General features: G+C 42.6%; 1 protein-coding gene across 2 annotated transcripts in view; it reads left to right on the top strand.

The window, feature by feature from the left end:
- The window catches only part of CALN1 (calneuron 1), a 430,726-nt gene that overhangs the window by 265,359 nt on the left and 139,014 nt on the right, over positions 1-26,353 (top strand). For both annotated transcript variants that reach the window (XM_059897526.1, XM_059897527.1), the window contains exon 4: positions 5,078-5,190. In XM_059897526.1, coding sequence (XP_059753509.1) covers positions 5,078-5,190 — 113 coding nt within the window. The remainder of the gene's footprint in view (positions 1-5,077; positions 5,191-26,353) is intronic.

Below are 26,353 nucleotides of genomic sequence, written 5' to 3' on the forward strand. Positions count from 1 at the left end.
CTGGGCTAGGAATTATGCTGGGGCCTCTGACACAGAGGGAGGCTTTGCAACGCGGGGATTAGCATCAGGGGTTCCAAGCTGATCCCTTTGCTGGTGCCTACTAGCTGCCCGGCCTTGACCTAGTTCCTTTTAACCTCCTCTTGCCGAAATTTTCTCAAGGGCAAAATGTGGAAGGGTGGAACCTATTCATAGTGTTGGGATAGAATCAAACAATAATATACGTAAGGGCTTGAGTTCAGTGTCTGGCATATCGCAAATGTTAAATCAGTATTTCCTGTTACTTATTGTCACTCTTTTAGATGCTTAAGAAAGACCTCCAGCAGCTGACCTGAGACCCAAAAGAGCAACTTAGGTTTCAGTGTGCCTCTGTGTGCCAGGTAGCCGAAGCGCTCCCCAGCCAGGGAACGCTGGGGTCAGAGGGAATAGTGTTCCGACAGAGCCACACATCGCCCGGCCTCCTGAGAGACAGCAAAAGCATAGGCAGACTGCTGGGTTTGGAATCCCAGCTCTGCTCCCCTGTGTGAGCTTCTGCAAGTTACTGAACCTCGCTGTGCTTCAGTTTTCTCATCTGTAAAATGGGCCGCTGGCAGCCTTAAATGAACTAGGGTGTGGCGATTTCTTTAAATGATGCCACGGCATGGTGACCGCTCAGTATGTTAGGTGTCAAGATCATCATCAGACTTCTCAGACCTTGCCTCGGCCTGGGGCTAGTTTCTGTTCAAGGGACTTAGGGAGAAACTGCTCTCTGAGATTGTATTCATCTCAGTTCTCCTGGAATGGAAGCAGGGAGGGGGTGAGGACATGGGGGCCAGACTTCTGGGAACAGCATTGATAGCTTGTGGGGTGTTCCCAGTCCTATTTGTCCTTCAAACTAGGATCTGCTGAAGGCAGCTTTTCCTCAGTCTAAATCTGAATAGAACCTTGTACTGCTGGCAGGTCTGATGTCGAGCTGTGTATGTGAAAGGAGGAGTTTTTGTGTACTGAAGGGCTACAGAAAATGTGCAATGTACACACATACTCAGGAGCCAGAGCTGAGAAGATCCCAAGAGAGATAGAGATAGGTGAGGGGGTCCCACCCTGATTATTTCTCCAACTATGGGCCTGCAGGAATCTCCCTTGGCTCAATGATAGTTAAAAAAAAAAAAGGGGGGGGTTGGGGGAGAATCACATTTTGACCAATAACAAACCTGAAGTTTCAAATGTCATCTGCTTAACAGCTAGAAGCAAATCCTCCTGTGAGCCAGACCTGTCCTCCAAGTAGCAGAAAGGCTCTACCAAGCCACCTGTGCACTAGTGCTACAGCTGGCACTGCCATGGGGTCCTGAGCACTGCCCCCCAACCCAAGCACTTCCCCTCTGGCCAAGGATGTGAGGAGTGAATAAGCTGCTCCCTTCCCTGAGGCCAGGATGTAGTTTGAAGCATCATTTCCGCTTGTCAGCTCTGGGTTTGCTGTTCTCAGCCAAGGGCACCATCCGTGAGCGCTCCCTGATGACTCTGACCAGAGTTCCCTGTGGACCCTTGAAACGCACCAGTTCCACACGCTGCTCTCCCATCACCAGGGGTGGCAGGGGAGCTTTTGGAAAGGTGGGTGGTCTCTCTCCTCCTACCTGGAAGGTAGATTGTTTAAAGACAGCCTCATGCTGAGAAGCAGGTGTTTTGCTACGTCCTGTGGGCCCCCAACCCCATCCCATTGGACTCCCAGGGGAGTGTGGTGCCTACTACACTATGGGCAGGAGCTGCTGTGGCCCAGCTGGTGGACATATTTTTGTTAAGGTCTCATGAGGTCTGTTTTTTTTTTTTTTACACCTTTATTGGGGTATAATTGCTTTACAATGTTGTGTTAGTTTCTGCTGTATAACAAAGTGAATCAGCTATACATATACATATATCCCCATATGCCCTCCCTCTTGCATCTCCCTCCCACCCTCCCCATCCCACCCCTCTAGGTGGTCACAAAGCACCGAGCTGATCCCCCTGTGCTATGCGGCTGCTTCCCACTAGCTATCTGTTTTACATTTGGTAGTGTATATATGTCCATGCCACTCTCTCACTTCGTCCCAGCTTCCCCTTCCCCCTCCCCGTGTCCTCAAGTCCGTTCTCTACTCATGAGGTGTTTGTAAAAAAAAATGATCCACACCCTCGAGCTTCTAAACTTTTATGAACTGTTGGACCTCGCCCTGGGTGACAGACACTTGGGATGAGGCCCACTGCTAATAGACCAACATCCCAGAGAGAGGGCCCTGGAAGGAGAACCATAGTACCTGGGACATTATCTAGTCCAGTGTTTCTTGAACTACTTCCTCTTCCTCCTCTTCTTCCTCCTCTTGTCCTGTCCCTCCTTCTTGACCTGTCACTCCCCCGCTCAGGTGCCTTTTAAGAAACTTGTTTCCCTAGTTGCCCTAACCCCATGGCATCTTATTATAATTGCACAGATATACTGTATGTATATCTGTTTATACACTGTGACGTTAGGAGGGCCACAAACCATAATATCTAGGTTATCGTTGGTCCCCTAAGAATCACTTTCCATCTCACGGAAGGTGGTGCTCTCTCTCTCTTGAGAATGCACCCTCCGGCCTGAGACTTTCTGGCCATCCAGAACCAGCTTTGACTAGTGGGCGTGGCTGGGGGTGAGCTGGGGGTTAGCGCGTGTATATAACAAGTGTGGTTGTCCGAGACTGGGAGCCTCGTGGTTCTCGCTCAGTAGGAACGCCAGCGAGACTGGGCCATTCTCATCTTCCTCCAGCTTCCAACTTTCCACTTTCACAAACGCTGGATGACTTATCTTTGGGCAAACATCTTGGTCTGCATTTAAGATCATTTCCTTGCTTTGTCTTTTTCTTTAAAAGTGAAGTTGTTAGGTACAAAAGAACCAGAATGTTACAGCATCTTGAATGCTGCTAGTCACCATCTGGATGAATATACCAGAGATGCGTCAGAGAGTCCATCTCTCATCTGCATCTCTGCCAGCACTGAGCAGTATTCTTTCTATAAGTATTTGCTCATTTGAAAGGCAAGATGCTAACTCATTGTCGCTTGAATTAGCCGTCTTATGATGACCAGCCAAGGTGAAATTTTGGATCCTTTCATCTTGCTGACAGGTGAGAGATACATCAATTTCCTCTCAGTAGTACACTGACTGCCCCACCCCACTTGGTGGCTTACTCTTCCCTTTCCTACTGACTTGTCTTGCTTCCCCTGTCCTCTGGGAAGTTTTATCTACACTGGGATCTGTTCCTAGACTGTCTGTTCTGAATTACTGACGTCTTGATGTTGACGTCTGCTTGGCTTTTGGAAATAGGTTTCCAATGAAGGCTCTTGGAAGGCAGTTGCGCTCCAGGAGTGGATTGATGTGTCTGCACTTTGGCAAACATGTATGCAGACACCTGGACTGTCCTCCCTGCCTGGGGCCAAGATGTGGTGAGCTCTTGGTGGAGACACCCTCCTGAGCTGTCCTAAGGGTGCAGAATGCCACATTGATGAGTCACTGAGGCTCAGACAATACCCTGAAGGTCTAATGTTGTCTAATTTGGCTCAGGTTCACCTTTGGTCAGTGTCAGCTCTAGTATGAAAGATCCAATGCATGTTGAACTGAGCGAAGGAAAAACAAACAAGCAAGAGACGTCATTCGGGCTTCCCTGGTGGCGCAGTGGTTGAGAGTCTGCCTGCTAATGCAGGGGACACGGGTTCGAGCCCTGGTCTGGGAGGATCCCACATGCCGCGGAGCGGCTGGGCCCGTGAGCCACAACTACTGAGCCTGCGCGTCTGGAGCCTGTGCCCCGCAACGGGAGGGGCCGCGATAGTGAAAGGCCCGCGCACCGCGATGAAGAGTGGCCCCCACTTGCCGCAACTGGAGAGGGCCCTCGCACGAACCGAAGACCCAGCACAGCCAAAAATAAATAAAATAAATAAAAATAAAAGTAGCTATAAAATTAAAAAAAAAAAAAAAGAGACGTCATTCATTCTCTAAGTGCATATTGAGCGCCTACCAGGGTGTCAGATATAAAGAAGTTTCAGACTGGGTCCCTGGCCTTGCAGAGCTCACAATCCAGGTGGGAGATAGGTGTGCAAATTAGTGGCTGAGATATAGGGTGATCTGTTCTAAATAGATGCACACTAAATTAGTAGAAGGGACAGAAAAAAGTGCCCAACTCTGTCTAGTGAGATGAGGAAGGGTCAGGAAAAATACAAAAAGAGAACATGATATTTAAGCTCCATTGTATAGAACAAGTTAGAGATCACCAGGTAGACGAATGGGGAAGGGCATCCCAGATGGAGGGAACAGCATGTACAGAGGTATGGAGCTCTGAAAGAGCATGGCATTTTGTGCAGAGGTGGGAAGCAAAGCGTGTCAAAAGGAATAGTGGGACTTGAATACCATCCTGAGGTGGTTTCCTTATTTTTGGTCAAAGATGCCTTTGAAGTTTATAAAGCACGGTCAGATATGCTTTGGGGGAAAAAGCACGGTCACATATGCTTTGGGGAAGTAAACTCAACTGTCTGGAAGAGAGTGTGGAGGTGAGAGTATGAGGGCAAAAGCCATTTTACTAGTAACATTGTAATTATAACTAGGAACTTTCATTCTTGGAAGCATTTTCCCACCACAGTCTTTTTGGAAATGGACTAGCAATTGGATTAACAAAAAAGGTAGAGAAGCCACAGGTATTTAAGAAGTGAAATCAGTAAGACTTGATGACTAGATTTATGTGTGATTGACAAGGATGAAGGAAGAGATAGGGATGAAGATGTGATTTCTCTCCTGTACAGCTGGGCAATTTGGGGTCCAGGTACAGCAGGTGTGAAGTTGTGGCCATTTAAGTGGGAGGTGTTGGTTGGGCATTTAGACACAGATACTGACAAATGATTAGGAATATGTGGTATTAGAGGTACTAACAGTTGCCAATTTCTTGTATTTCTTTTGGTATTTTAAGAATGAAGCCCAATTTTCAGAAATGGTTTCAGCTCTTCATTGATTGAGGTCATGCCATGGAGAAAAGCATGGAGATGTTTATTTCATTGGGTACCGTAGGTCAATTTCAGCTACTTTTCAACTCGTATTTATATCTTCTCCTTCCAGGGGATGGTCAGGTGGATTTTGATGAATTCATGACAATTCTTGGCCCCAAACTGGTGTCTTCAGAAGGTCGCGATGGTTTTCTTGGAAACACAATAGACAGCATATTCTGGCAGGTGAGTAGGAATTTTTTGAAAAATTAAGTTTGACAGTAAACATGTGTCTGGGACTAACATTTGACTGTGAATTCTTGAGCTTCTGTTCAGCACGTGAAGCTCCCTTCTGGGCTTGAGTGACATACATTCCTTGAACTGGACATCTAAGTTGAGATCCATACTAGGCCCCCTGAACAAAGAGTCAAAACTACTCATTTAAAGCTTGGAAGAGTGAACTATCTCCCTATTTTCCCTTATATCAAAAATAGTTTTACATTTTGGAGAAATGAGATTCCTCCACTTCTGATTCACAAAAGACTTTTTCCTGGGGACACTTAGAAAGCACATATTGGTATTACCTGAGCCCACTCTGTCCCTGGTTCCAGCAGATCCTTGCTGGGAGGATGGCATGGTTGCCTTGTGTGTTTGGATCCTAGCAATACTCTTAAGAGGACAGAATGGTTTTATCTAAAAATTTGCATTGGATGCTTCTCAATTTGCTTCTATTTCTATCTTGTAAAGTCTCTTAGGCAATTCCAAATAATACCTTCAAATTATTAATGTGCTATGAATCATTTCTCTATATTAGTTCTTTAGTCTTAAAATGTGACTATTATTTTGTGACTATGGAATTTGGGGAATGACTCATCAATAATTATTTTAAAAAATTAGGGACTCCCCTGGCGGTCCAGTGGTTGGGACTCTGTGCTTCCACTGCAGGGGGCGCGGGTTCAGTCCCTGGTCAGGGAAGTGGGATCACGCATGCTGCGCAGCGTAGCCAAAAAGAAGAAAAAAGAAAAAAAAATTGAGTTAATTTGTCAAGTTAAATTGAATTATTGTTTAAACATGTAAAATACCATTCAAACACGGTGTGGTTTCTTTAATTTCTTGATGTGTTTTTTTCCTTAACCAAAGATACTTCTCTGTATCTCTAGATAAGGATTGCAGTTGACATGTATCTCTAGTCTTATTCTGCTACCCATCTTGCATATAACCAACAAGTACTTAGTAAGGACTTGTTACTGGCCCTGTAGTCTAACAGTCACTATGGGTTTTACAAAAGATGCTTAAGACACAGTCCTGGCTATTTAAGAATTTGGTTGGGGAAACACAACTAAGAGAGAAAACAAAGAGTAATTAATTGGCTTGATGGTTACTAGACTGTAATCTCCTTGCAGCCAGGGACTTCCTTGCTGTGGTGCCCTCAGCAGTTAGCCCATGTACTCAGCAGACCCTCAATAACTTTTTTTAAAATAAAATGAATAGAAGTTCAAGAAAGGAGACACATGTGGTCTTGAGAGGTCAGATAAGGCTTCAGGAAATGGGGGTACTTGCTTCAAACCTTGAAATAGGTGGGGGATTAAGTGAGAAAAGAAAGAAAAGAGAGCATCCCCAGCCTGTCACAGTGAGAGTTTGAAAAAAGGTGGAGGCAATGAGCACAGGAAAGTCATTGACCATGAGGAAGATACGGTTGAAAGGGAAAGAGCTCAGGACCCACTGGCAGAGTGGATTTAGAGCCTGAGGAAAGAAGGGTTGAGATGACTGACTCCCAAGTTTCCCAACTGGCTACTACTGCCAGGAATACGATCATGGAGAAAAGACGTCTTTGTGGAGTTGAATTCTAAATTGGACACGTTGAGGGTCAGTCCCCAAGGAAAGTCTGTGCACAGCTGAAATCAAGGATGGATCATGGGCGAGAGGCCAGGGCTGGGAACCCAGATTTGGGATTCGTCAGAGCTAGTGGGTGAAATTATAGTCAAGGATGTGCTCAACAAGGGAAGTCGTATACCTGAAGATGACCAGAGAGACAGGACCTGGTCCTGGAGGATATCCAGGGCAGGGGAGAGTGAGACATGGCCTCTGACCTCCACACTGCTGATACCCGTCAGGAGAACATCATCCCCCTGTGGTTATGATCAGCCCCGACTCTCCCTAGAGAAGGACCTCCATGACCCTACTTGCCACATGATCAGAATATTTCAGCGCTCAGGTAACCTTTCGATGTGGAAAGATAGACGAGTAGACTCCCCTGGCCAAAATCAAAAGTGAGCACATAGTGGGACTTCCCTGGGGATCCAGTGGCTAAGACTGCTTGCTTCCAATACAGGGGGCATGGGTTCAATCCCTGGTCGGGGAACTAAAATCCCGCATGCTGCACAGTGCAGCAAAAAAAAAAAAAAAAAAGTGAGCATACAGTTAAGAAGATGGAGAAACATTATTTCCCACCTGGCATCTTGCAGCCCATACAGATGTACTCTGTTTGAGCATCTGGGAGTTGCTTCTTTTCTCGGTTTCTCTTCTTCCCTGCGCTCCTGTATTGCCCCCTCTGAATGCTTTCTACCCTTTGCCTCTGCCTTCAGGGCCCACTCTAGCCTAGAAGGATGCTGCAAGCCCTTCCAGGCTCTAAGCATTCTTCCTGGCCCCGATCCTGAAGGGGAAGGAGCTGCAGGTACTTAATTATACCGTAAGTGGAGGCCTCACGTCTGCCAGATTCTTCCCAGTAGAGCATCTACACGAGGAAATATTTCTTTTGTAATATATTGATTGCCTCTTGCATAATTGGGACATGCTACTATGCTCATGAAGTCTCTGTGTTTTTGCCTTACCAAAGACCCTCCCCCTCACCCAGGGTGATAAGTGGGATGGGAAAAAGAGAATAAAAGGGGAAAATTCAATTCTGAAATATCTAAATGAATGTGGGACCGCATGGACTGGTGGCTGTGACTTCCTCTCCTGCTGGTGCTCACCCAGCTCAGACTTGGACGACTAGCAAAGGAGAAAGACCATCAACCCCTTCTTGATAGTCAGCCTCCTCTGCTGCCTGCCCCCCGTCTGCCCCTTCAGTGACAGTGTAAGAACACTGTACTCAGAACACCCAGAGCATCTGGTCCTTCCTGGAAAAAAAGCTCATATTCCCAGCACTTGAGTGATTTTTCAGGTTTAAAAGAAAGCTCTGTGTGTGCACAGGTGTACGTGTGCACGTGCATCTGTGTTTACTTTGCATGTGTCTTTGTGTGTGTTTACTTTGCTGCCGTGGTTGAAGATGGTCTAGAAGAGGAGCAGCAGAAAGGCAGCTTTCTGCCTCTGAATTTCCAGGCAGGAGATTTTGATATCAGGAGTTACTGATATTCTAGAAAGGAGGAGACCATCCATTTGAGACACTGACAAGGCTTCCTGGGAGGGACAAAATCAGTTTCCTGTGGAAACAGACATGATGGTACACTTGGAAGGCCATATTAGTGATCTATTGCTGCATAATATGTTACACCAAAAGCTAGTGACATAAAACAGTAAATATTTACTATCTCACTGTTTCTGTGGGTCAGGAATTCAGTAGCAGCTTAGCTGGGTGGTTCTGGCTCGGGGTCTCTGATGAGGTTGCAGTCAAAATGCTGGCTGGGGCTGTGATCATCTGAAGGCTTGACTGGGGCTGGAGAATGTGCTCTCAGGTGCTCGCCCATGTGGCTGGCAAGGTGATGCTGGCTGTTGGCAGGAGGCCTCAGGTCCTTGCCACACGGACCTCTCCGTGGTGCTGCTTGAGTGTCCTCGTGACAAGGCAGCTGGCTTCCAGAAAAACAAATGATCCAAGAGAGTACAAGGCAGAAGCTGTCATGTCTTTTATGACCTAGCGCTGGAAGTCAAACTCCATCATTTCTACAATATCCTATTGGCTACACAGGTCATCCCCATTCAGTGGGGAGAGGACTACATCCTGGTGATTACCCGGAGGCAGGGGTCATTGGGGACCACCTTGGAGACTGGCTACCACAAAGGGGGATGATTCTGTAATTGGGCTTCAACTTCTGAGCCGACATTGCTGCCACAGCCTTTCATTTTCCCTAGGCTTTGGTTTCTTCCTCCCTTAGAGGAAAACTGTGACCATGGCTGTTCTCTGTGTTCTGAGAAGTGATCCCACCAGGCCCTAGGCTCACCTTGCTAATTAAATCTGCTCTCAGTGCTCGCTCCTCACTGGCATTCTAGTCGACAGTGCCACGGGTACAATAAAATCAAGTGGGATTCTGCAAAAACAGCTATTTATCGGTTGGCGCTCCTCCCCAAAGTTTTGAGCCTCTGGCTCTTTGTGAGAAATTGGTATCAGTGAGGGTGGAATGTAATTGGCTACTAATGCAGCCTCCTTTCCAAAGAGGCTGGTCTGAGGGCTACGAGCCAGAGTCTCCATCCTCCCAGGACACTCAGTCCCCTGGGCGTGAGGCTCACAGATTCCTTGGTCGCCACTTCAGAACCTCTCTCTCATGTAGCAAATAATAACTTGTGAAATTCTTATTGCCTTCTTTCCCTTCACTCATCAAAGTCCTGTGTGTTGGTTGTGACCGCTGTGATGTAGTTGAGCAGGGCTTGTGAAATTATTTTTGAAATCAGCCTTAGGACTTGGTATATGTTAGTGGTAGAGAGGAGGGGAGGGAGGGGCTGAGGGGGCCAGTCTCAGGATGGGCGGGGAGGGCTTTCATGCTCATTGCTTCAGGTCCATTGCAATCGCAGAGGAGCAGGGCCCTCAAAGTCACTTTGTCCCGTCCGTCACTCGCACCACACACCATGAGGCCACTTGTGCCCAAGAATGTGTCTTTAATGCAACAAATGCTCCCGGCTGGCGGAGCATCTGCATCTCAGGTTCACCTGAGTCCCCACAGCAGCCCTTCATCTTTTCTCCTCCTTGACCTCCAGCGCTGTGCACAGCTGGGTTCCGCCGTGAGCTTGCAGACAGCACACAATGGCCAAGGAAATGACAAGCATCACGGGAGATCATGCAGCTCTGCTGATCTAGGTCCAGCCAACACTTCCGTTAAACTCTTCTCCCTCTGAAGAAAGAGACAGATGAGTCCTGCCCTTAGCTAGGAGAGGAGCCAGTGGTGTCGGCTTCTTGACTCACATTTTTATCTTATTCACAATCCAACTTCATTCATTAAGACTTGACTCAGAGTTTCTGACTTAAGAAATGAAACATTAATATTTAAGCAAATGGATCTGTTCACTGGATGGTGCTGGATGTGTGGGAACGGATCTGGGGCTGGAGATCGAGAACTAAGAAACTCACAGGGCTGCCTGGTCTTTGTCTGTGTTCCAGGGTACCCTTCGCTTGCCCATATGCAAGCAGGTCGTTATCATAGCTAGTTTATCTCACAGCTATGTGCAATGTCCAAGACACTGAAAGTTATCCTAACATAAAAGTGCCTGGGGCACCCGTCCCCAGATTTGGTCCAGATTAAGGCCTGCTTGCCACCCTGACTTCACCTGCGGGCCTGCTTAACATCCTTTCCAGCTGTCCATTCCTCCCCCACTGGTGGGATAAGACACAGCTGGGGAAATACAATACCTGCAGCTGCTCCCCAGGTACCTCTCCATGCTTGGCCGCTGTCCCTCCATCCCAAATTCTTACTCTGGCCTCATGTCTTTTCTGGTTTGGTTCTAGACTCTTGATCTCTGTTCCATGCTCTGATCTGGAGGCCAATCCTCCCCAGCCCAGGTCCCAGGCTTTAGCTTGGGACATTTCATGCGCTGGTCCCAGGGCCATGGCTGAGATGCACAGGGAGCTCGGTTTAAAATTCTTGACTCGGGACTTCCCTGGTGGTCCAGAAGTTAAGACTTCACCTTCCAATGCAGGGGGTGCAGGTTCGATCCCTGGTTGGGGAGCTAAGATCCCACATGCCTCAGGGCCAAAAAACCAAAACATAAAACAGAAGCAATATTGTAACAAATTCAATAAAGACTTTTAAAAAATGGTCCATATCAAAAAAAAATCTGTAAAATTCTTGACTCAGTTCAGAATACTTGACATTCCATGTTCACAACACAGGAAAGAAACATTACACAGAGCTCCAGGTACAGTATGATTCCAAATCTGTTATGCATAAAAGAACTGGAAAGAAATATATCAAAACATTGACAGTGATGTTTCATGTGATAGGATGATGAGTGATCCCATCCTTCTGTATTTTTCAAAAGCTTGACAATGGGCATGCATTACTTCTATAATCAGAAAAAGAAAAGGGAAGAAAATAGAGTCCCCAGCTAGTCAAACATTTATTAAATACCTACAGTGTTTTCATCTGTGAAACTGTAGATTACCTGTCCTGTGAGGTCAACTGTGGATAAAATTATCAGGGAAAGCAAATGAAACAGAAGAAATCATATTCATTCGTATGAGGTATTTGTTGCACGGGGCCAAGACCTAGAAAATTCCAGGACTTTGACTTCTGTTCTTTGAAGGATAACTTGCATTCTAGCAGGCAGAGTCTGTCCTCACAACCAATCTGGCACCAACAGGATGGTCCTCCCCCCAATATTTTGTCAACGTGCCACTCTGTCAGAGTTTGCTGTTCTTAATCATCTCATGGAAACTAAATAGCTTTCAGCAGCCATGCCCATCATAAGGCCTGTTAGACTGACAGCGAACATTTGAATCCCCAAAGCGATTTTACTGCTTGTGAAATATGGAGCATGGAAAACATTAGTGTCTCAAAGTGGGTCTCAAGTGGGTCTCAAAGTGTGGTTCCTGAACCAGCCACATCAGCATCACCTGGGACTCGTTGGAAATGCAAATTCCTGGATCCCACCCCAGAAACACTGAACCAGAAACTCCAGGGTGGGGCCAGCTTCCGGGAGTTCAATATGCCCTCCAGGTGACTCTGATGCTCTCTCAAGTCTGAGAGCCGCTGAGATTTCAGTGATCCTGGCATATGGGGCAGGCATCTGGTCAGGCTTACTACTCAGACCTTGGTAATTTGGGTTTTTCTTTGATTTATCCATATTCATAAGCGTCATTGGTCTTTAGTCTATATAACAGCGTATGTTTCAACTGTTTTTAAAAGATGGAGGAATTACATGTCAACATATAACTAATTTTCTAAGCAGGAAATGCCTTTCTAAGCATTAAAGCAATGGAAGAATCATAAATAAAAACTATTAAGTTGAAAGAATATTTCAAAAAGTAATAGGAAAAATACAGCAATTAATAGACGAAGGTATATGTGAAGAGCATTTCTAAAAAATATGAAAACCTCTAGATATGACAATAGAAAAATGGGATAAGGAATAACAGACAATTGATACTTTAAACAAACATATTAAAACAATTTTCAGCCTCACTAGAAATCTAAGGAATATAAACTAAAATAGTAATTGGATAACAGTTTTCACCTATCAGGTTGGAAAAGAATAACACATATGATAATAGTACTGTCAAGATTAAGATAAAATGGGCAAACTCATATACTACTGGTAGAAACGTACATGGTAAAACTTTTCTGAAAACTATTTGGTGATACTTAGCTACAACTTTTCCAATGTTAAACCCTATAATTAAAAATAATTCTACATCTAAGACCCTGCATATGAAGTTAGTCAGAGATGTAGAAAAATGCACTTACAAAGATGGACTATTGTACAATTATTTAAAATAATATCTTCACTTTACAGTCTAGAGATTTAATTTATAGTATAATTACATTGCTGTTCTACATCTATTATATATCCATGTATATTCATACAGAGACAAAAACTGGGGGAAATGTAATAGTTCTTTTCTTTTTAACATCTTTATTGGAGTATAATTGCTTTACATTGTTGTATTAGTTTCTGCTGTATAACAAAGTGAATCAGCTATACATATACATATATCCCCATATCCCCTCCCTCTTACATCTCCCTCCCACCCTCCCTATCCCACCCCTCTAGGTGGACACAAAGCACCGAGCTGATCTCCCTGTGCTATGCGGCTGCTTCCCACTAGCTAGCTATTTTACATTTGGTAGTGTATATACGTCAAAGCCACTCTCTCACTTTGTCCCAGCTTACCCTTCCCTCTCCCTGTGTCCTCAAGTCCATTCTCTATGTCTGCGTCTTTATTCCTGTCCTGCCCCTAGGTCCTTCAGAACCTTTTTTTTTTTTTTTTTAGATTCCATATATATGTGTTAGCATATGGTATTTGTTTTTCTCTTTCTGACTTACTTCACTCTGTATGACAGACTCTAGGTCCATCTGCCTCACTACAAATAACTCAATTTCATTTCTTTTTATGGCTGAGTAATATTCCATTGTATATATGTGCCACATCTTCTTTATCCATTCATCTGTCGATGGACACTTAGGTTGATTCCATGTCCTGGCTACTGTAAATAGTGCTGCAGTGAACATTGTGGTACATGACTCTTTTTGAATTATGGTTTTCTCAGGGTATATGCCCAGTAGTGGGATTGCTGGGTCATATGGTAGTTCTATTTTTAGTTTTTTAAGGAACCTCCATACTGTTCTCCACAGTGGCTGTATCAATTTACATTCCCACCAACAGTGCAAGAGGGTTCCCTTTTCTCCGCACCCTCTCCAGCATTTGTTGTTTGTAGATTTTTTGATGATGGCCATTCTGACTGGTGTGAGGTGATACCTCATTGTAGTTTTGATTTGCATTCTGACTGGTGTGAGGTGATACCTCATTGTAGCTTTGATTTGCATTTCTCTAATGATTAGTGATGTTGAGCATCCTTTCATGTGTTTGTTGGCAATCTGTATATCTTCTTTGGAGAAATGTCGATTTAGGTCTTCTGCCCATTTTTGGATTGGGCTGTTTGTTTTTTTGATATTGAGCTGCATGAGCTGCTTGTATATTTTGAAGATTAATCCTTTGTCAGTTGCTTCGTTTGCAAATATTTTCTCCCATTCTGAGGGTTGTCTTTTCGTCTTGTTTATGGTTTCCTTTGCTGTGCAAAAGCTTTTAAGTTTCATTAGGTCCCATTTGTTTATTTTTGTTTTTATTTCCATTTCTCTAGGAGGTGGGTCAAATAGGATCTTGCTGTGATTTATGTCATAGAGTGTTCTGCCTATGTTTTCCTCTAAGAGCTTTATACTGTTTGGCCTTACATTTAGGTCTTTAATCCATTTTGAGTTTATTTTTGTGTATGGTGTTAGGAAGTGTTCTAATTTCATTCTTTTACACGTAGCTGTCCAGTGGGAAAATGTAATAATTCTGACGCTACTAATTATTATGGATTGGAATAAAGGTGAATGTAAATTTTCTTTGTCCTTGTATGTATTTTCCAAAATTTCTGCAATTAGGCCATAGGATCTATTCTGTTATTATTCAGCAAAGTTAACGAAATCTGAAGTTAACAAAATCACATTGTAAAACAACTGTTTTCAGTGGCAAAAAAAGTGATTGGATTTTCTAATACACTTGCCCACTGTTATGGTAAATAAAGCACAAACTTTACATGAGAGTACACAAGCATCTAGTCAGAATGGCAACCGCCAGCTGCCAGGAGGAAAGGAATTCAGGCTGAAGCCTCTGAGAGGCAGCTGCCCCCCAAAGCAGCTAGGTGGCCCCTTGTTGTAGAAGCCACAGGATGCCCGAGGCCGGCTGCAGCCTCCCACTGTATCAGTTACCTTATATCCATTTAGTATGCCGAAAACGTACCCTTTAGAAGAATGTCTGAATTGATTTCATAATCAGAAAAAAAAAGTTGAAAGTAATTTTAAATATCATTTCTAAATAATTTCATGATGAGTCTGTGGCTGGGTTGGGTTGACAAGCTACCTCAGCCGAAAAGAGGAAAATGGCACCGGTCATATTATCAGGAAAGTCCTGGCACCAGTAACTTAATTCTCATGTCCAGTGAAACCTTCCCAAGTTTTATGTAAAGTTATTTTCTTTTATTCAATCTACTTACCCTTAAGGATCTAACACACAGGGTTTATATGTAATATGTATATACTGTAGACCTCAGAAAAGCATACATTTTCATTAAAAGATACCTAAATGGGGACTGATTCTATCAACGGTAGAATCTTGCATTCAAGTTCAGAGGGAGCAGGGAAAGGCACAAGGCAGGCGTGAAGCCGGTGGGGACCTCTTGCGGTCAGGCAGATGAATCCTCTAAAACCCACAAGTGGCACCCAGAGGCAGGCTTCTGAAGGGGACAAGGGTCTCCTGTGCTTCAGGGGTGGTGTCCTGGTGGCACTATTTTTTTAAAACCATTTTCTTGAGTTATGATTGACATACAAAAAGCTGTACATGTTTAATGTACAGAACTCAAAGAGTTTGGGGATAACTATACACCTGTGAAACCATCACTACCATCAAGGCCATAAACATATCCATTTCCCCCTGAAGATTTCTCTTACCTTATTATTATTGTTGTTGTTGTTGTTATTTGTGTGTGGTAAGAACACTTAACATAAGATCTACCGTCTCAGCAAATTTTAAGTATACAATATTGTTAGCTATAGGCACTATGCTGTATAATAGATCTCCAGAACTTTTCTTATGTTGGCCTGAAATAAACAGACTGCCAGATATTTCTCCAGCAAAGGTGGGTTTATTTGGGATCAGGATCAGCAGAGAATTGTAATTCAGGGGTTGCAACCATGGTGAGCCACGTGCAAATCCCCCCACGGCAAGGGAAGGAGACGCTTTTATAGAAAGGAAAAGGAAGTTGGGAGGGCTATAGTAAATAAAGGGTCCAGGGCTTTTCTTGCCAGGAAATGAGTCTTCTTGGGCTCTGCTATCATCACAGGGCATGAGAGCTCCCCCTTCTGGTCTCCCAACTCTACTTAATTGAGGTTTCTGTTTATTTTTTACAACTGAAACTTTGTACCCTTTGACCATCACCTCTCCACCTCTATTCCCAGCCCCTGGCAACCACCATACCACTGCCTGTTTCTATGAGTTTGACAAATTTAGATTCTACACGTAAGTGATATTATACAGTATTTGCTAGACACACCTTCTGACCATGGCTCCAATGATCTTGATGCCACAGGACCGAGTTTCTGAGGTTCACAGATGCACCAGGGTGGCAGGGAGAAGTGACCACAGTAACTCTTCCATCTGGTCCAAGCTCCTGGCCCTCCCTCGGCTATGCACTGAGCTGTAGACCCCATGCTTGCTTGTTGCAGTACCACTGTCTTTTTTTTTTTTTCCTATTTTTACTATTGCAAATAGGATTTTTTCATTGCATGTTTCTAACCACTTTCTGCCAGTATAGTGGAAAGCAGTTTTGGGGATTCTGGCTTTTATCTTGCTTCCTTACTGAATTCACTCATGAGAGAATTAGCAAATTCTCACTACAGAATTAGAGATTTTCTTAGGTTCTCTATGTCTGCTGTGACTTTGTCCACAAATTGCAGTGATTTTGTTTCCTCCTTTCTGGCAGTGTCTATCTTAGTTCCATTTGTATTGACTGAAACCTGTTTATTAGTAATACACAAGAAGGGTGAAATGTGATATTAGGAAATTGACATCTTACTTACCAATAGTTTTTTAAATTGTGAATATATGATAGCTTTTACCAAATGTCCTTTTAATCTCTAATAAGAGGATCATGTGATTATTCTTGTTTTCACTTACCGATATGATTTAATGATTACTAAATTCCCTAATTTACATTCCTAGGATTTACATTTGCTCTTATGGCAGGTCATTTTCTTAATATAATTTAAATTTCTAGTGTATTTTAAAACTTTGATTTGCCATCAATTTTGATTTTTTTCCTCTGTATTCATAAATAAAAGGAGCCTGTAGTTTGCACAAAACTATAACTGTCATTGTCAGGTTTTGAAACATAGTTATTCTAGCATGATAAAATTAATTTGTCAACTTTCTTTTTTGGTGATCCACAATAAATTCTACAGTATGGAGTTGATTTATGACCTTAAATTTGAGCAGGTTAGTTCATAAAACTACCTTGATCTAGTGGTAGGGTTTTTGGTTTTGGTTTGGGGATTTTTTTTTTTTTTTTGAGGTATTTCTTAATGATAAGTTCTAATTATTCGTTACTCTGCTTTGAAATTTTATATTATCTTCAGGAAGTTTCCAATTTCTCAAAATTACTTAATTTATTAGCATTTACTTGTACATAGTATTGTTTAAAATTTTCTTTGCAAGTACTATTTTACCATCATTATAGCCTCTCTTAATTGTAATTTTTGTTTTTCTCATTTTTTATTAATCTGATTTGCCAGAAATTTGTCTATTTTATTGATTTTTTGGAAAAAATGTACTCTTCAACTTAATTAACAATTCTTTTTTTTTGTTTTTCCTGTTTCCTATTCTGGTATCTTCAACTTTGATCTTCACTTCCTTTTTCCTATTTTCTTGTTGTTATTATTTATAAACTTCTGCATTAAATGACTATTTCACCTAGTTTTGTCTTTTTTTATTCATGAAAGAATTTAGATGTGAATTTTCCTCTTAGTATAGCTTTATCACCATCCTGGGATTTTGATATGTAGTGTCTACCATTTACTCTATGGTCTGTAATTATAATTAATATCTTTCTTCACTCAATATTTATTTGGGATAATATTACTTCATACTATGTTTAAACATTTGTTATTAATTTATCATTTTATTGCACTGTAGTCATAGAAGATCACTCATGTCATCGCTTCTTCATGCTATCTACTGTGTTCATTTACTGCATCTCAGTATGTGTTCAGTTTCTGCAAATGAAACATGACAACTGAATACACTGCTTTCACTGTTTGTAGGAAATAGAGCTATTGATATATGCCCCCTTTCCAGTAATAATTAAAATCTTGAAGTCCTGGTTTATTTTATATCTATTCAATCTGTCTTAGATTGATAGTATTAAGGTCTATCTCAATTCTGTTTCTGTCATTTTCTGTGTGTGTTTGTGTGTGTGTGTGTGTGTGTGTGTGTGTGTGTGTCTTATTGAAAGCCTCTATGGGGCAGTGTGGATATAGTGGTGAACAAGAGACAAGTCACTTGTTCTCATGGAATTTATATTCTAGTGTAGAGGGTAGGGGAGTGATAGACATTAAAGCAATAGATAATAATAAATAAGATAAACTCAGATAATATTAAGTTCTTTGAAGTACATTAAATAGGATGATATAATCGAGGGCAGTCAGGGTAGGTACTACACAGCTTTGAACAGAGTGTGAAGAGAAAGCTGCTCTGAGGAGGTGATATCTGAACTTACCCCTAAATCGTGAGGAAGGTCCAGCTGTGCAAGCTGTGGGGGAAGTGCTCACCGCCGGGAGGCAACAGCAAATTCTAGGGCCCTGAGGAGGGAGAAGCTTGACTCCAGCTTGGTGGGCAAGTGGTTGGAGATGAGGTTGGAGATGCTGGGGTAGAGATCAGCTCTTGTGGGACACCGTGGGCTCTGCATTGGGATCTAGGTTCAGCAGAATGTGATTGAGACCAATCTAACAGTGGTACAAACAGAATAGAAGCACATATAAATCACTCTTACCAAGCTCTCTGCTGCCATCTGGTTCATTGTTCTGAAATCCTAGAGTGTTGCCCTATCCATGTGGCTTACGTCCACATCTGCATTCCACCCATCAGAAAGCCAAGGAAGGGAAAGGGAGCACAAGTCTTTGAAGAAGTTGCACCCAGCACTTCTACTTATGTCCCATTGGCCAGAAGTTAGTCACGTGTTTGACCAGAAGTTGGTTATGCTGCCACACCCAGCAGCAAGGCATGTTGGGAAATGTAGTCTTTCTTTTGGACGGCCATGTTCCCAGATTCTTATATTGAGGATTTTGTTGCTATTAATAGTGAATTGACTCTTAGGGGAGAACGTTGTGTCTCAGGTCCCATCAAGACAAGCAGTTTGGATGTGATTTTATGTAGAAGCAGTACTACTTGGAGTATGTTAAGCAATGGAGTGGTATATTTTAATTTACATGCAAAAAACATCACTACTGCTGGGTGGAAGGAATATAGGGGGGAAGAATGGGGCTGGGGACTCAGGAAGTTATTTCAAAAGTAGGAGAGACATGCTGATGGCTTATACTAGGGTGGGAGCAGCTGGGTAGTGAGAAGGGGGCAGGTACAGGCTTCATGTATTTTGAGTCTCTCTTTTTTTGGTGGGTCCACATTTAAGATCATATGTACTCTTACTGATCCTCTTGGTGAGTTGATTCTTTTACTATTATGTAATGTCCTCTTTGCCTCTAGTACTTTTCTTGCTCTTAAGTCTACTCTATTGGATATTAATATAGCCACTCCTGCTTCTTAAAATTAATATTTGTATGGTATACCTTTTTCTATCCTACCTATGTTGTTGAATTTGTAGTAAGTTTCTTGTAAACAGCATACAATTGGGCTGTGTTTTTTATCTATCCTGTCAGCCTGTTTTTTGATTGATGTAATTTGACCATTTCTATTTAATTTTTGAAGTGTGTAAGTCTACCCTTTTATTATTTGTTTTCTGTTTGTTTCCTCTTGGTTCTTGTTTTTCTTGTCTTATCTTCCTGCAGGTTACTTGAACATTTTTAAGAATCCCATCTTGATTTAGTTATAGTATTTTTGAATGTATCTCTTTGTATAGTTTTCATAGTGGTTGCTCTGGATATTACAGTATACATATGTGTCCTCACAATCTACTTGTATCAACATTTTGCCTCTTTGAGTGGAGTGTGAAAACAGCACTTGCATTTAGGTTCTTTTGCCTTCCCACTTTTAAATATCATTGCCTTGAGTGTCAGATGGTATTATAATTTTTGTCCCAATCATTAAATATTGTTTATAAAACTCATGAGGAAAAGAATAGTCTATTGTATGAACCCAGAATATTTTTATTCTTTCTGTTATTCCATCTTCCTTCTTGATTCTCCAAGATTCTTTATTTCATCATTTCTTTTTTAGTCTGAAGAACTTCCTTTAGGCAGTTTTTAAGGGTAAATTTGATAATGACAAATTCTTTTAGCTTTTCTTCATCTGAGAATGTCTTGATTTCCCCTCATTCCTAGAGGATAATTTTGCCAGTTATATACTGCAGATGATAGTTTGTTTTTGTTTTTTTTTTCTTTCTCAGAACTTGAAAAATGTTATGCCACTTCCTTCTGGTCACCATGATTTCAGAGGAGCAATCTGTTGTGTTTGAATTGTTTTCCCACTGTAGGTAATGCATCATTTCTCTCTGGCTGCTTTCCAAAATTTTTCTAAGTTTTTAATTTTTCAAAGTTTAATTATGAAATGTCTTGGAATGGATTTATTTGGGGTTCATCCAGTTTGAGGTATGATCAACTTCTTGAATTTGTAGATTTGTGTTTTTCACCAAATTTGGAAAATTTTAGCCACTTCTTTGAACACTCTTTGCCTACCACTCTATGATCCCTCTCCCTGGACTCAGATGAGTGTTGGAACTTTTTATTGTCCCACAGGTCCCTGAGGTTGTTATTTTTTTCATTTAGTCTATTTTCTTTCTTTGTTCATATTGAGTGAACTCTATTGATCTATCCTCAAGTTCAGTGATTCTAACCTCTGTCCTCTCTACTCTGCTATCCTGTCCAGCAACTTGTTTTATTTCTGCAATTGTATTTTTCAGTTCTAGAATTTTCATTTGGTTCTTTTTTATAACTTCTATTCCCTTGTTGAGATTTTTTCATTTGTTTCAAGAGAGCTCGTGATTGATTGTTGGATTTTTATGATGCTTTCTTTAAAATCCTTGTTAGGTAATTTCAACATCTGATTCATCTCAGTGTTCGCGTGCATTGAATGTCTTTTCTCATTCAAGTTGTGATTTTCTTGGTCCTTGATGTGATGGGAGGTTTCTATTATAACCTGGACATTTTTCCTAATATGTTAATGGATTCTGGATTCTATTTAAATCTTTTATTTTAGGAGGCAGTCACCCTCTTTAGGATTAACATGCAGGTCCTGTCTTACTTTTGTTGTGCCATGGTTCCAATGACAGCTTCCTTTCAGAGCCTTTGTGGTGATATTTTGGTCTCCTTAGTTTATCTGGTGCTGCAGGGGCTCCCAATAGTCCCTCCTCATGCTTCTCAAGGGGTGGAAAGGATTTCCTTAGGCCAGGATGACAGGTGTCTTTCCTTGGGGGAGGAGACCCTCAGGCAAGAAAGGAGTGGTTTCCTTAGCCAAGCGTGTCTCGTGGTGGGATTCTCCCCTGCCTCTGGGGAACAAACAGTGCTTCCCAGGCCTTGTTGAGATCCCATGTGCTTGTTGAGATCCACTTGATCCAGTGGATCCACAATGAGATCCATTTTGCTGTTGCCCCCAGTCTCTGGGCAGGGGTGGAGAGTTTCCATCCCATGGAGACAGAGGTTTCCTGGGTCCGGCCATTTGTTTGGGTGAAGGTCCTTTTTGCTGTGGCTACCTTGTTAATCCCTATGGGTGAGGGGAATTTCAAGCCTGCTAGGGAAGGAAAGCACTTCCCTTGGCTGTTTATTGTTAGTGAGGCTCCCAGTAGATCCCCATGGCCCTTTGTGGGCTTGCCTGATGTGATCTAAGGGACTCCCAGGCAGTCTGGGGGAGGACTGAGCCTACCTTCTGTTGCTAGGTTCAGGGACAGGAAATGTCAGATATAGATTGCTTTCTTCTGTTGGGTGGGAGAATGTAAAACGTCCTGCCACCGTGTTGTTCCTCCAGGGCTGGGCCCCAAACTGGTTCACCTTCCTTTTAGCATCTTTGGGAGTTCTCCTTTGGTTATCTCTTACATTATTTCCACAGGTTATAGTTGTAGTTGGCAGGGAGAAGCAGGGAGAAACGGGTCTACACCATGTTGCCTGGGCTAAAAGTCCAATCAGCTCCTTTAATCATTAAATACTCTTTTTCCAGAATATTTTTGGTCTTGGTGTTTAGTTTTGTCACCACATTTACAACAGTTAATTTTGCTTATCTCTAAGCAGTTTTTATTTACACTGTCATTGCTTTATACTTTAAAACTCTTATATTTGAATTGTTAATTATATAATTCATCTCTCAGTTGACTGGAGAACTTTTTTTTGGTCTGTAATTTTTCATAGTGGGGATCAGAGGATTACTTAAGAGAGGTGTTTTTCAAGCCCTTTGCAGACTTAAAAATATCCTTCTGTTAACTTTGCTCATGAAGGAAAAACGGTTGAATATAGAGTTCTTGGGTCATAAAATATTAACCTCAATATCCTATAATCATTTTTCATAGTATTTTACATAGAACTCTGCTTTTCCAGAAGCTTCCTAGAAGGAAAATGCAAGTTCCTTGGTCAAATAAATGATAGAAATGCTTCCTATTTCAAGCAGTTCACCTCTTGGAGATTCATAATGTCCATTAGTTTAGTGAAAACTCTGATACTGCCTTCATTTGAGAAACTGATTTAATTTTGTTTAGCCTATTGCTGCAGTGATGATGGTGGGCTCCCTTTTTGTGCTTTTCCTATTAATACTTATATGCTTAATACTTTCAGTTATAAGTAAGAGGAAACCTAACCCTAGATTCAATGGTAGACATAGATCTAATTTAGTAAGAAGTCTGGAGTGGGCTGTCGGCTCAGTAATGTCTGGAGTGGGCTGTCGGCTCAGTAATGTCATCCCGGGCCTCTGAGCCTCAGTCAGTCTTCCATTCCTCATTCTCAGCCTGTTGAAAGCTCATCTTCATTCATGTTGCCTTCTGGATGCAAGACAGCTGCTAAAGCTTTGGACACCAGAACTGTATTAGGAATGGGATGGAGGTGGCAGAAAAAGGTCTTTTTCTGAGAATGGTTCTCTTTCTTAAAAAACAAAGGGAAGGCTTTCTCAGAAGGCTCCCAGCAGGTTTTCCCTTTAAATCTCATCAGCCAAACAGAATCACATGCCTACCGCTAGCTGCAAGGGAGGCTGACAAGATGGGTACCTGGCAGAGAAGAATGTGACAGCTTAGATCTGTTATGATCCACCCTTGGGGTTCGACTCATTGTTCTGAATCAGATCAGGTTTCTTTAAGAAAGGAAGATGGCAGGTAATTGGATGCTGGGTACACCACAAATGGTGCCCGCCACAACCTTCCTCTAAGTAAAATGGTGGGCAGAATGCGTCACTGGAAATACTTTTAGGTATCTGTCCACTGTGTTTTGTACTTTGTAGGGAAGAAGTTGGAGGATGTCTTGATTATATCCCTCATAAAGAACCTGCTTTGTTTTGCCCGATGCTTATAACTTTTCTTATTTATTTATTTAAAATCATATTGGGTAGAATGAGTCTTTTTTATTACTTTGCCTGGATCTCAGACAGCTCTTCTGACATGTGAACTCAGGCCTTTCTTCCACCCAGTACAGTTTTCTATTATTATCTATTAAATTTTTGCTTCTTCTCTTATTGTTTTGTTTTCCTCCTGTGCGACAGATAAAATTCTTCAGTTGAACTTCTGTTCCCTTCTTTCTTATTTGTCAGTTTCTCTCTGTTTCATTCCTTTTCCCTCCTAATTCTGAGAAGGTCTAAAGTTGGTCCTTTGCATATTAATCCTGTATCACCTTCAATGTAATTTTAATTTTGCTCTTGGCTTTCGAGTTTCTTAACATTCTTTTTTTTTTTTTCCTTATTTAAATTTCCTTTTCTGTTTCTTTCTTTCTTTCAGCATTTTTCTCCTATAGCTTCCTATTTCTGTTTCATAGTGACCACATCCTCTTGGATATTTTGAAGACTCTAAGGTATTTTAAAGTATCATTTTTTTTTGAGAAAAAAATGATTTTTTCGGAGTTATTGTTCCCCCTGTAATCAGGGTAATGTTTATTTTCCCTTGTTCTTCATTATCTTTTCAAAAGTACTATGTTAAAATTTTTTTCTGATCCACGTTGCCCCAATGTCCTGGGATTTGTCACAGAGCACAGAAGTTGTTTAGCGTGGTTTCCCAGCTTCTTCAGGACTGTTTTTCCTCTTGTGGCTCAGATGGTGTAGTTGGTGCTTTCTTTCCACATTCATCCCCAGGACCATGGCCATTAGTGGAAACTCCTCCCAGATTTTGGCCTGTGGTCTTCTCTTATCTTCAGTTCACAGTTGGTCTGGCTGCCTTTCCTTTTTATTTACTTCTGTGTATATTCTTTGGGGAAATTAGCAAGCAAATTTAGTTTGACACTGGGCCAGCACTCCTATCCAGTTGGTGGAGACTTGAGAAATTCCCAGGAAGGCAGTATGCAGTAATAGGAAAAAGCCCAGGGCTTTTGAGGCAGACAGTCTTCCTCCCAGATCTGCCTCTTGCTTGCTGTGTGACTGTAAGCTCGTTACTGTACCACTTGGAGCCTCTGCTTCCTTAGCTATAATAGGAATATCCAGGTGACAATGATATTGAGAATCAAATGAAAACCACATCTGAGGAGCTTGTAAGTTCTGTCCCCTCCCTCCTGTTCCCGATGTTCCACAGTGAAACAGCAAGCATCCAAACTTCTTGCAGATAGCTCTGCTCTCATGGCCCAGACACTGTCCTGTGCCTGGACCCCATTCTCCTAGTGGGGACTTCTTCATATTGAGAGACCCATTCCACATGGACAGTGGGCTTGGGATGCTGAATATCTTTCCTGAGATACCCCTCTGCCAACTTTTCTCTGCCAGGCAGGACTCTCTCAATGTTCCTTTTTGAGAGTCAGAGTAATGTAATGGTTAGGATCACAGGCTGCTTGTGAGTTCTGGATCTGCCTCTGCTGGGCTGTGGGACCACAGTCAGCCTCCGAGTCCTCCTCTCTACTTCATTTTCCTCATGTTGAAAATGGCGATAGTGATATACATGGGTTAACTGAACCATGTGAAGCCCTTAGATCACTTCCTGACACATGGCAAGTATGATATCAGTGTTTGCTGCCGTGATGATGGTGATGATGATAATGATGCTGATGTTGATGCTGATGGCGGCCGCCAGCATCATTGTCATTAGACCTTCCTGCTGCAGAGCGCCACATCTGGACACACCCCTTTCTGCGAGCCTGATGCAATCATCATCGCTGCATCACCCCTCCTCGCCCTCCTACCCCTGTGCCTGTTGGCCCCCCGAGTTGCACTTGATTCCCTTCCTGGTCTGCCTTGCCCTACAGCGGTCACCTTGTCCACTCCCAGCTATATTTGCACCAACACTGTGAAAGATGAAGGATGGAGACTGCAGAGTCTCTGTCCTTGGAGACGTTGCAAAAGAGACAAGCCCGCCATCCAGAAAGATTTAGACATTTATCTGCCTACAGACAAGAGACTGAACAGATGCTCCTTCAAGGTCATGCCTCTGCTCAGAATCTTCCAAAGGCTCCACTTCTCCCTCAAGACAGAGTCCGCGTTCCCAAACTCCTTCCCATCTGCCCTGCTCACCTCTTGAGCCCAGGGCCCCAGGCAATGACCTCAAAAGCCTCCCCAGGGAGACTCCAAAACTACTCAGAGTCCGGGCCACACCCCACGTCCTCGTGCCTCCATGCCTTCCCACTGGTGCTCACCTTTGCCCAGACAGCCCCTCCCTTTCTGCCTGCATCCCTAAACCTGGGGAAACCCTAGGCATCCCCACCAGGAGATATAGCCTGCGTGTCCTTCAGCCCCCACTGGGGAAACAGTTGGCCTGCCCATCCCTGGGGCCCTGCTCCCCAGTCCCCACAGCCTCCGCTTATGTAACAGCACGTGGACCATCGGCCTGAACCAGTGATTTCTTATGGTAACAGGATGCTGAGTAAGCACCATTTGTGACATCACCAAAGCACAACTTTCTGTTCTCTGTTGCCCTTTTACAGTGTATCTGGTCGCAGTTACCCTGCCCCTAGATGAAAACCCTGGCAGCCTGTGACTTTTTGTTCACAAGACCCTTAAGAATGAGATATTTAGCTGATACGGAAAAGCACAGAGCAAATAGAACAAACACGGTGTTACGTAACCCATCACCCATATTGAACAAATGGTAAAGTGATGCGATATTTGCTTCAGAATTTCTTAAGAAATTAAATATTATAGACACGGGCTCATGTTCCTTCCTTTCGCCCATTAAGCTGAAGTTGGTTTTTATCTTTTCTATTCATATTTTTAGACTTTTACTTTGTACGTATGTTCTGTGAACAATCGTTTCTTTTACTGCTTTACATGAAAGGTATCAACTGGAGGGGGGGTGCCTAGAAAGATCAAGACTTTCATCTCTACTCAGCCAGATTCCCGTGCACTCTGTGTGTCTAGAACAAGGTCTCATCCTAACGTTTCATCTAAGTTGTGTAATATTGTAACTTGCTGGGTTTTTGTTTTTATGCAAGGTGCTTTTTAAGATTTATCCATGTTGATATGTGTAGATCTAGATTATTTTAAATGCTGCAAAGCAGTCCATTTACCATCAGTGAGGTCATCAATCTCATACCCTGGGTCATTTAGACTGTTTCCAGGTTTTTGTTATTATAAAGTAGTGCTGCTATTAAAATCTCCTTAAGTACCTGTGCATGAGTTTCTCTAGGACATATACCTGGAATTAGAATCGCTGTGTTCTGGGGATACACGTCTTCA

The sequence above is a fragment of the Balaenoptera ricei genome, chromosome 15, assembly GCF_028023285.1.
Source record: "Balaenoptera ricei isolate mBalRic1 chromosome 15, mBalRic1.hap2, whole genome shotgun sequence".
NCBI lineage: Eukaryota > Metazoa > Chordata > Mammalia > Artiodactyla > Balaenopteridae > Balaenoptera > Balaenoptera ricei.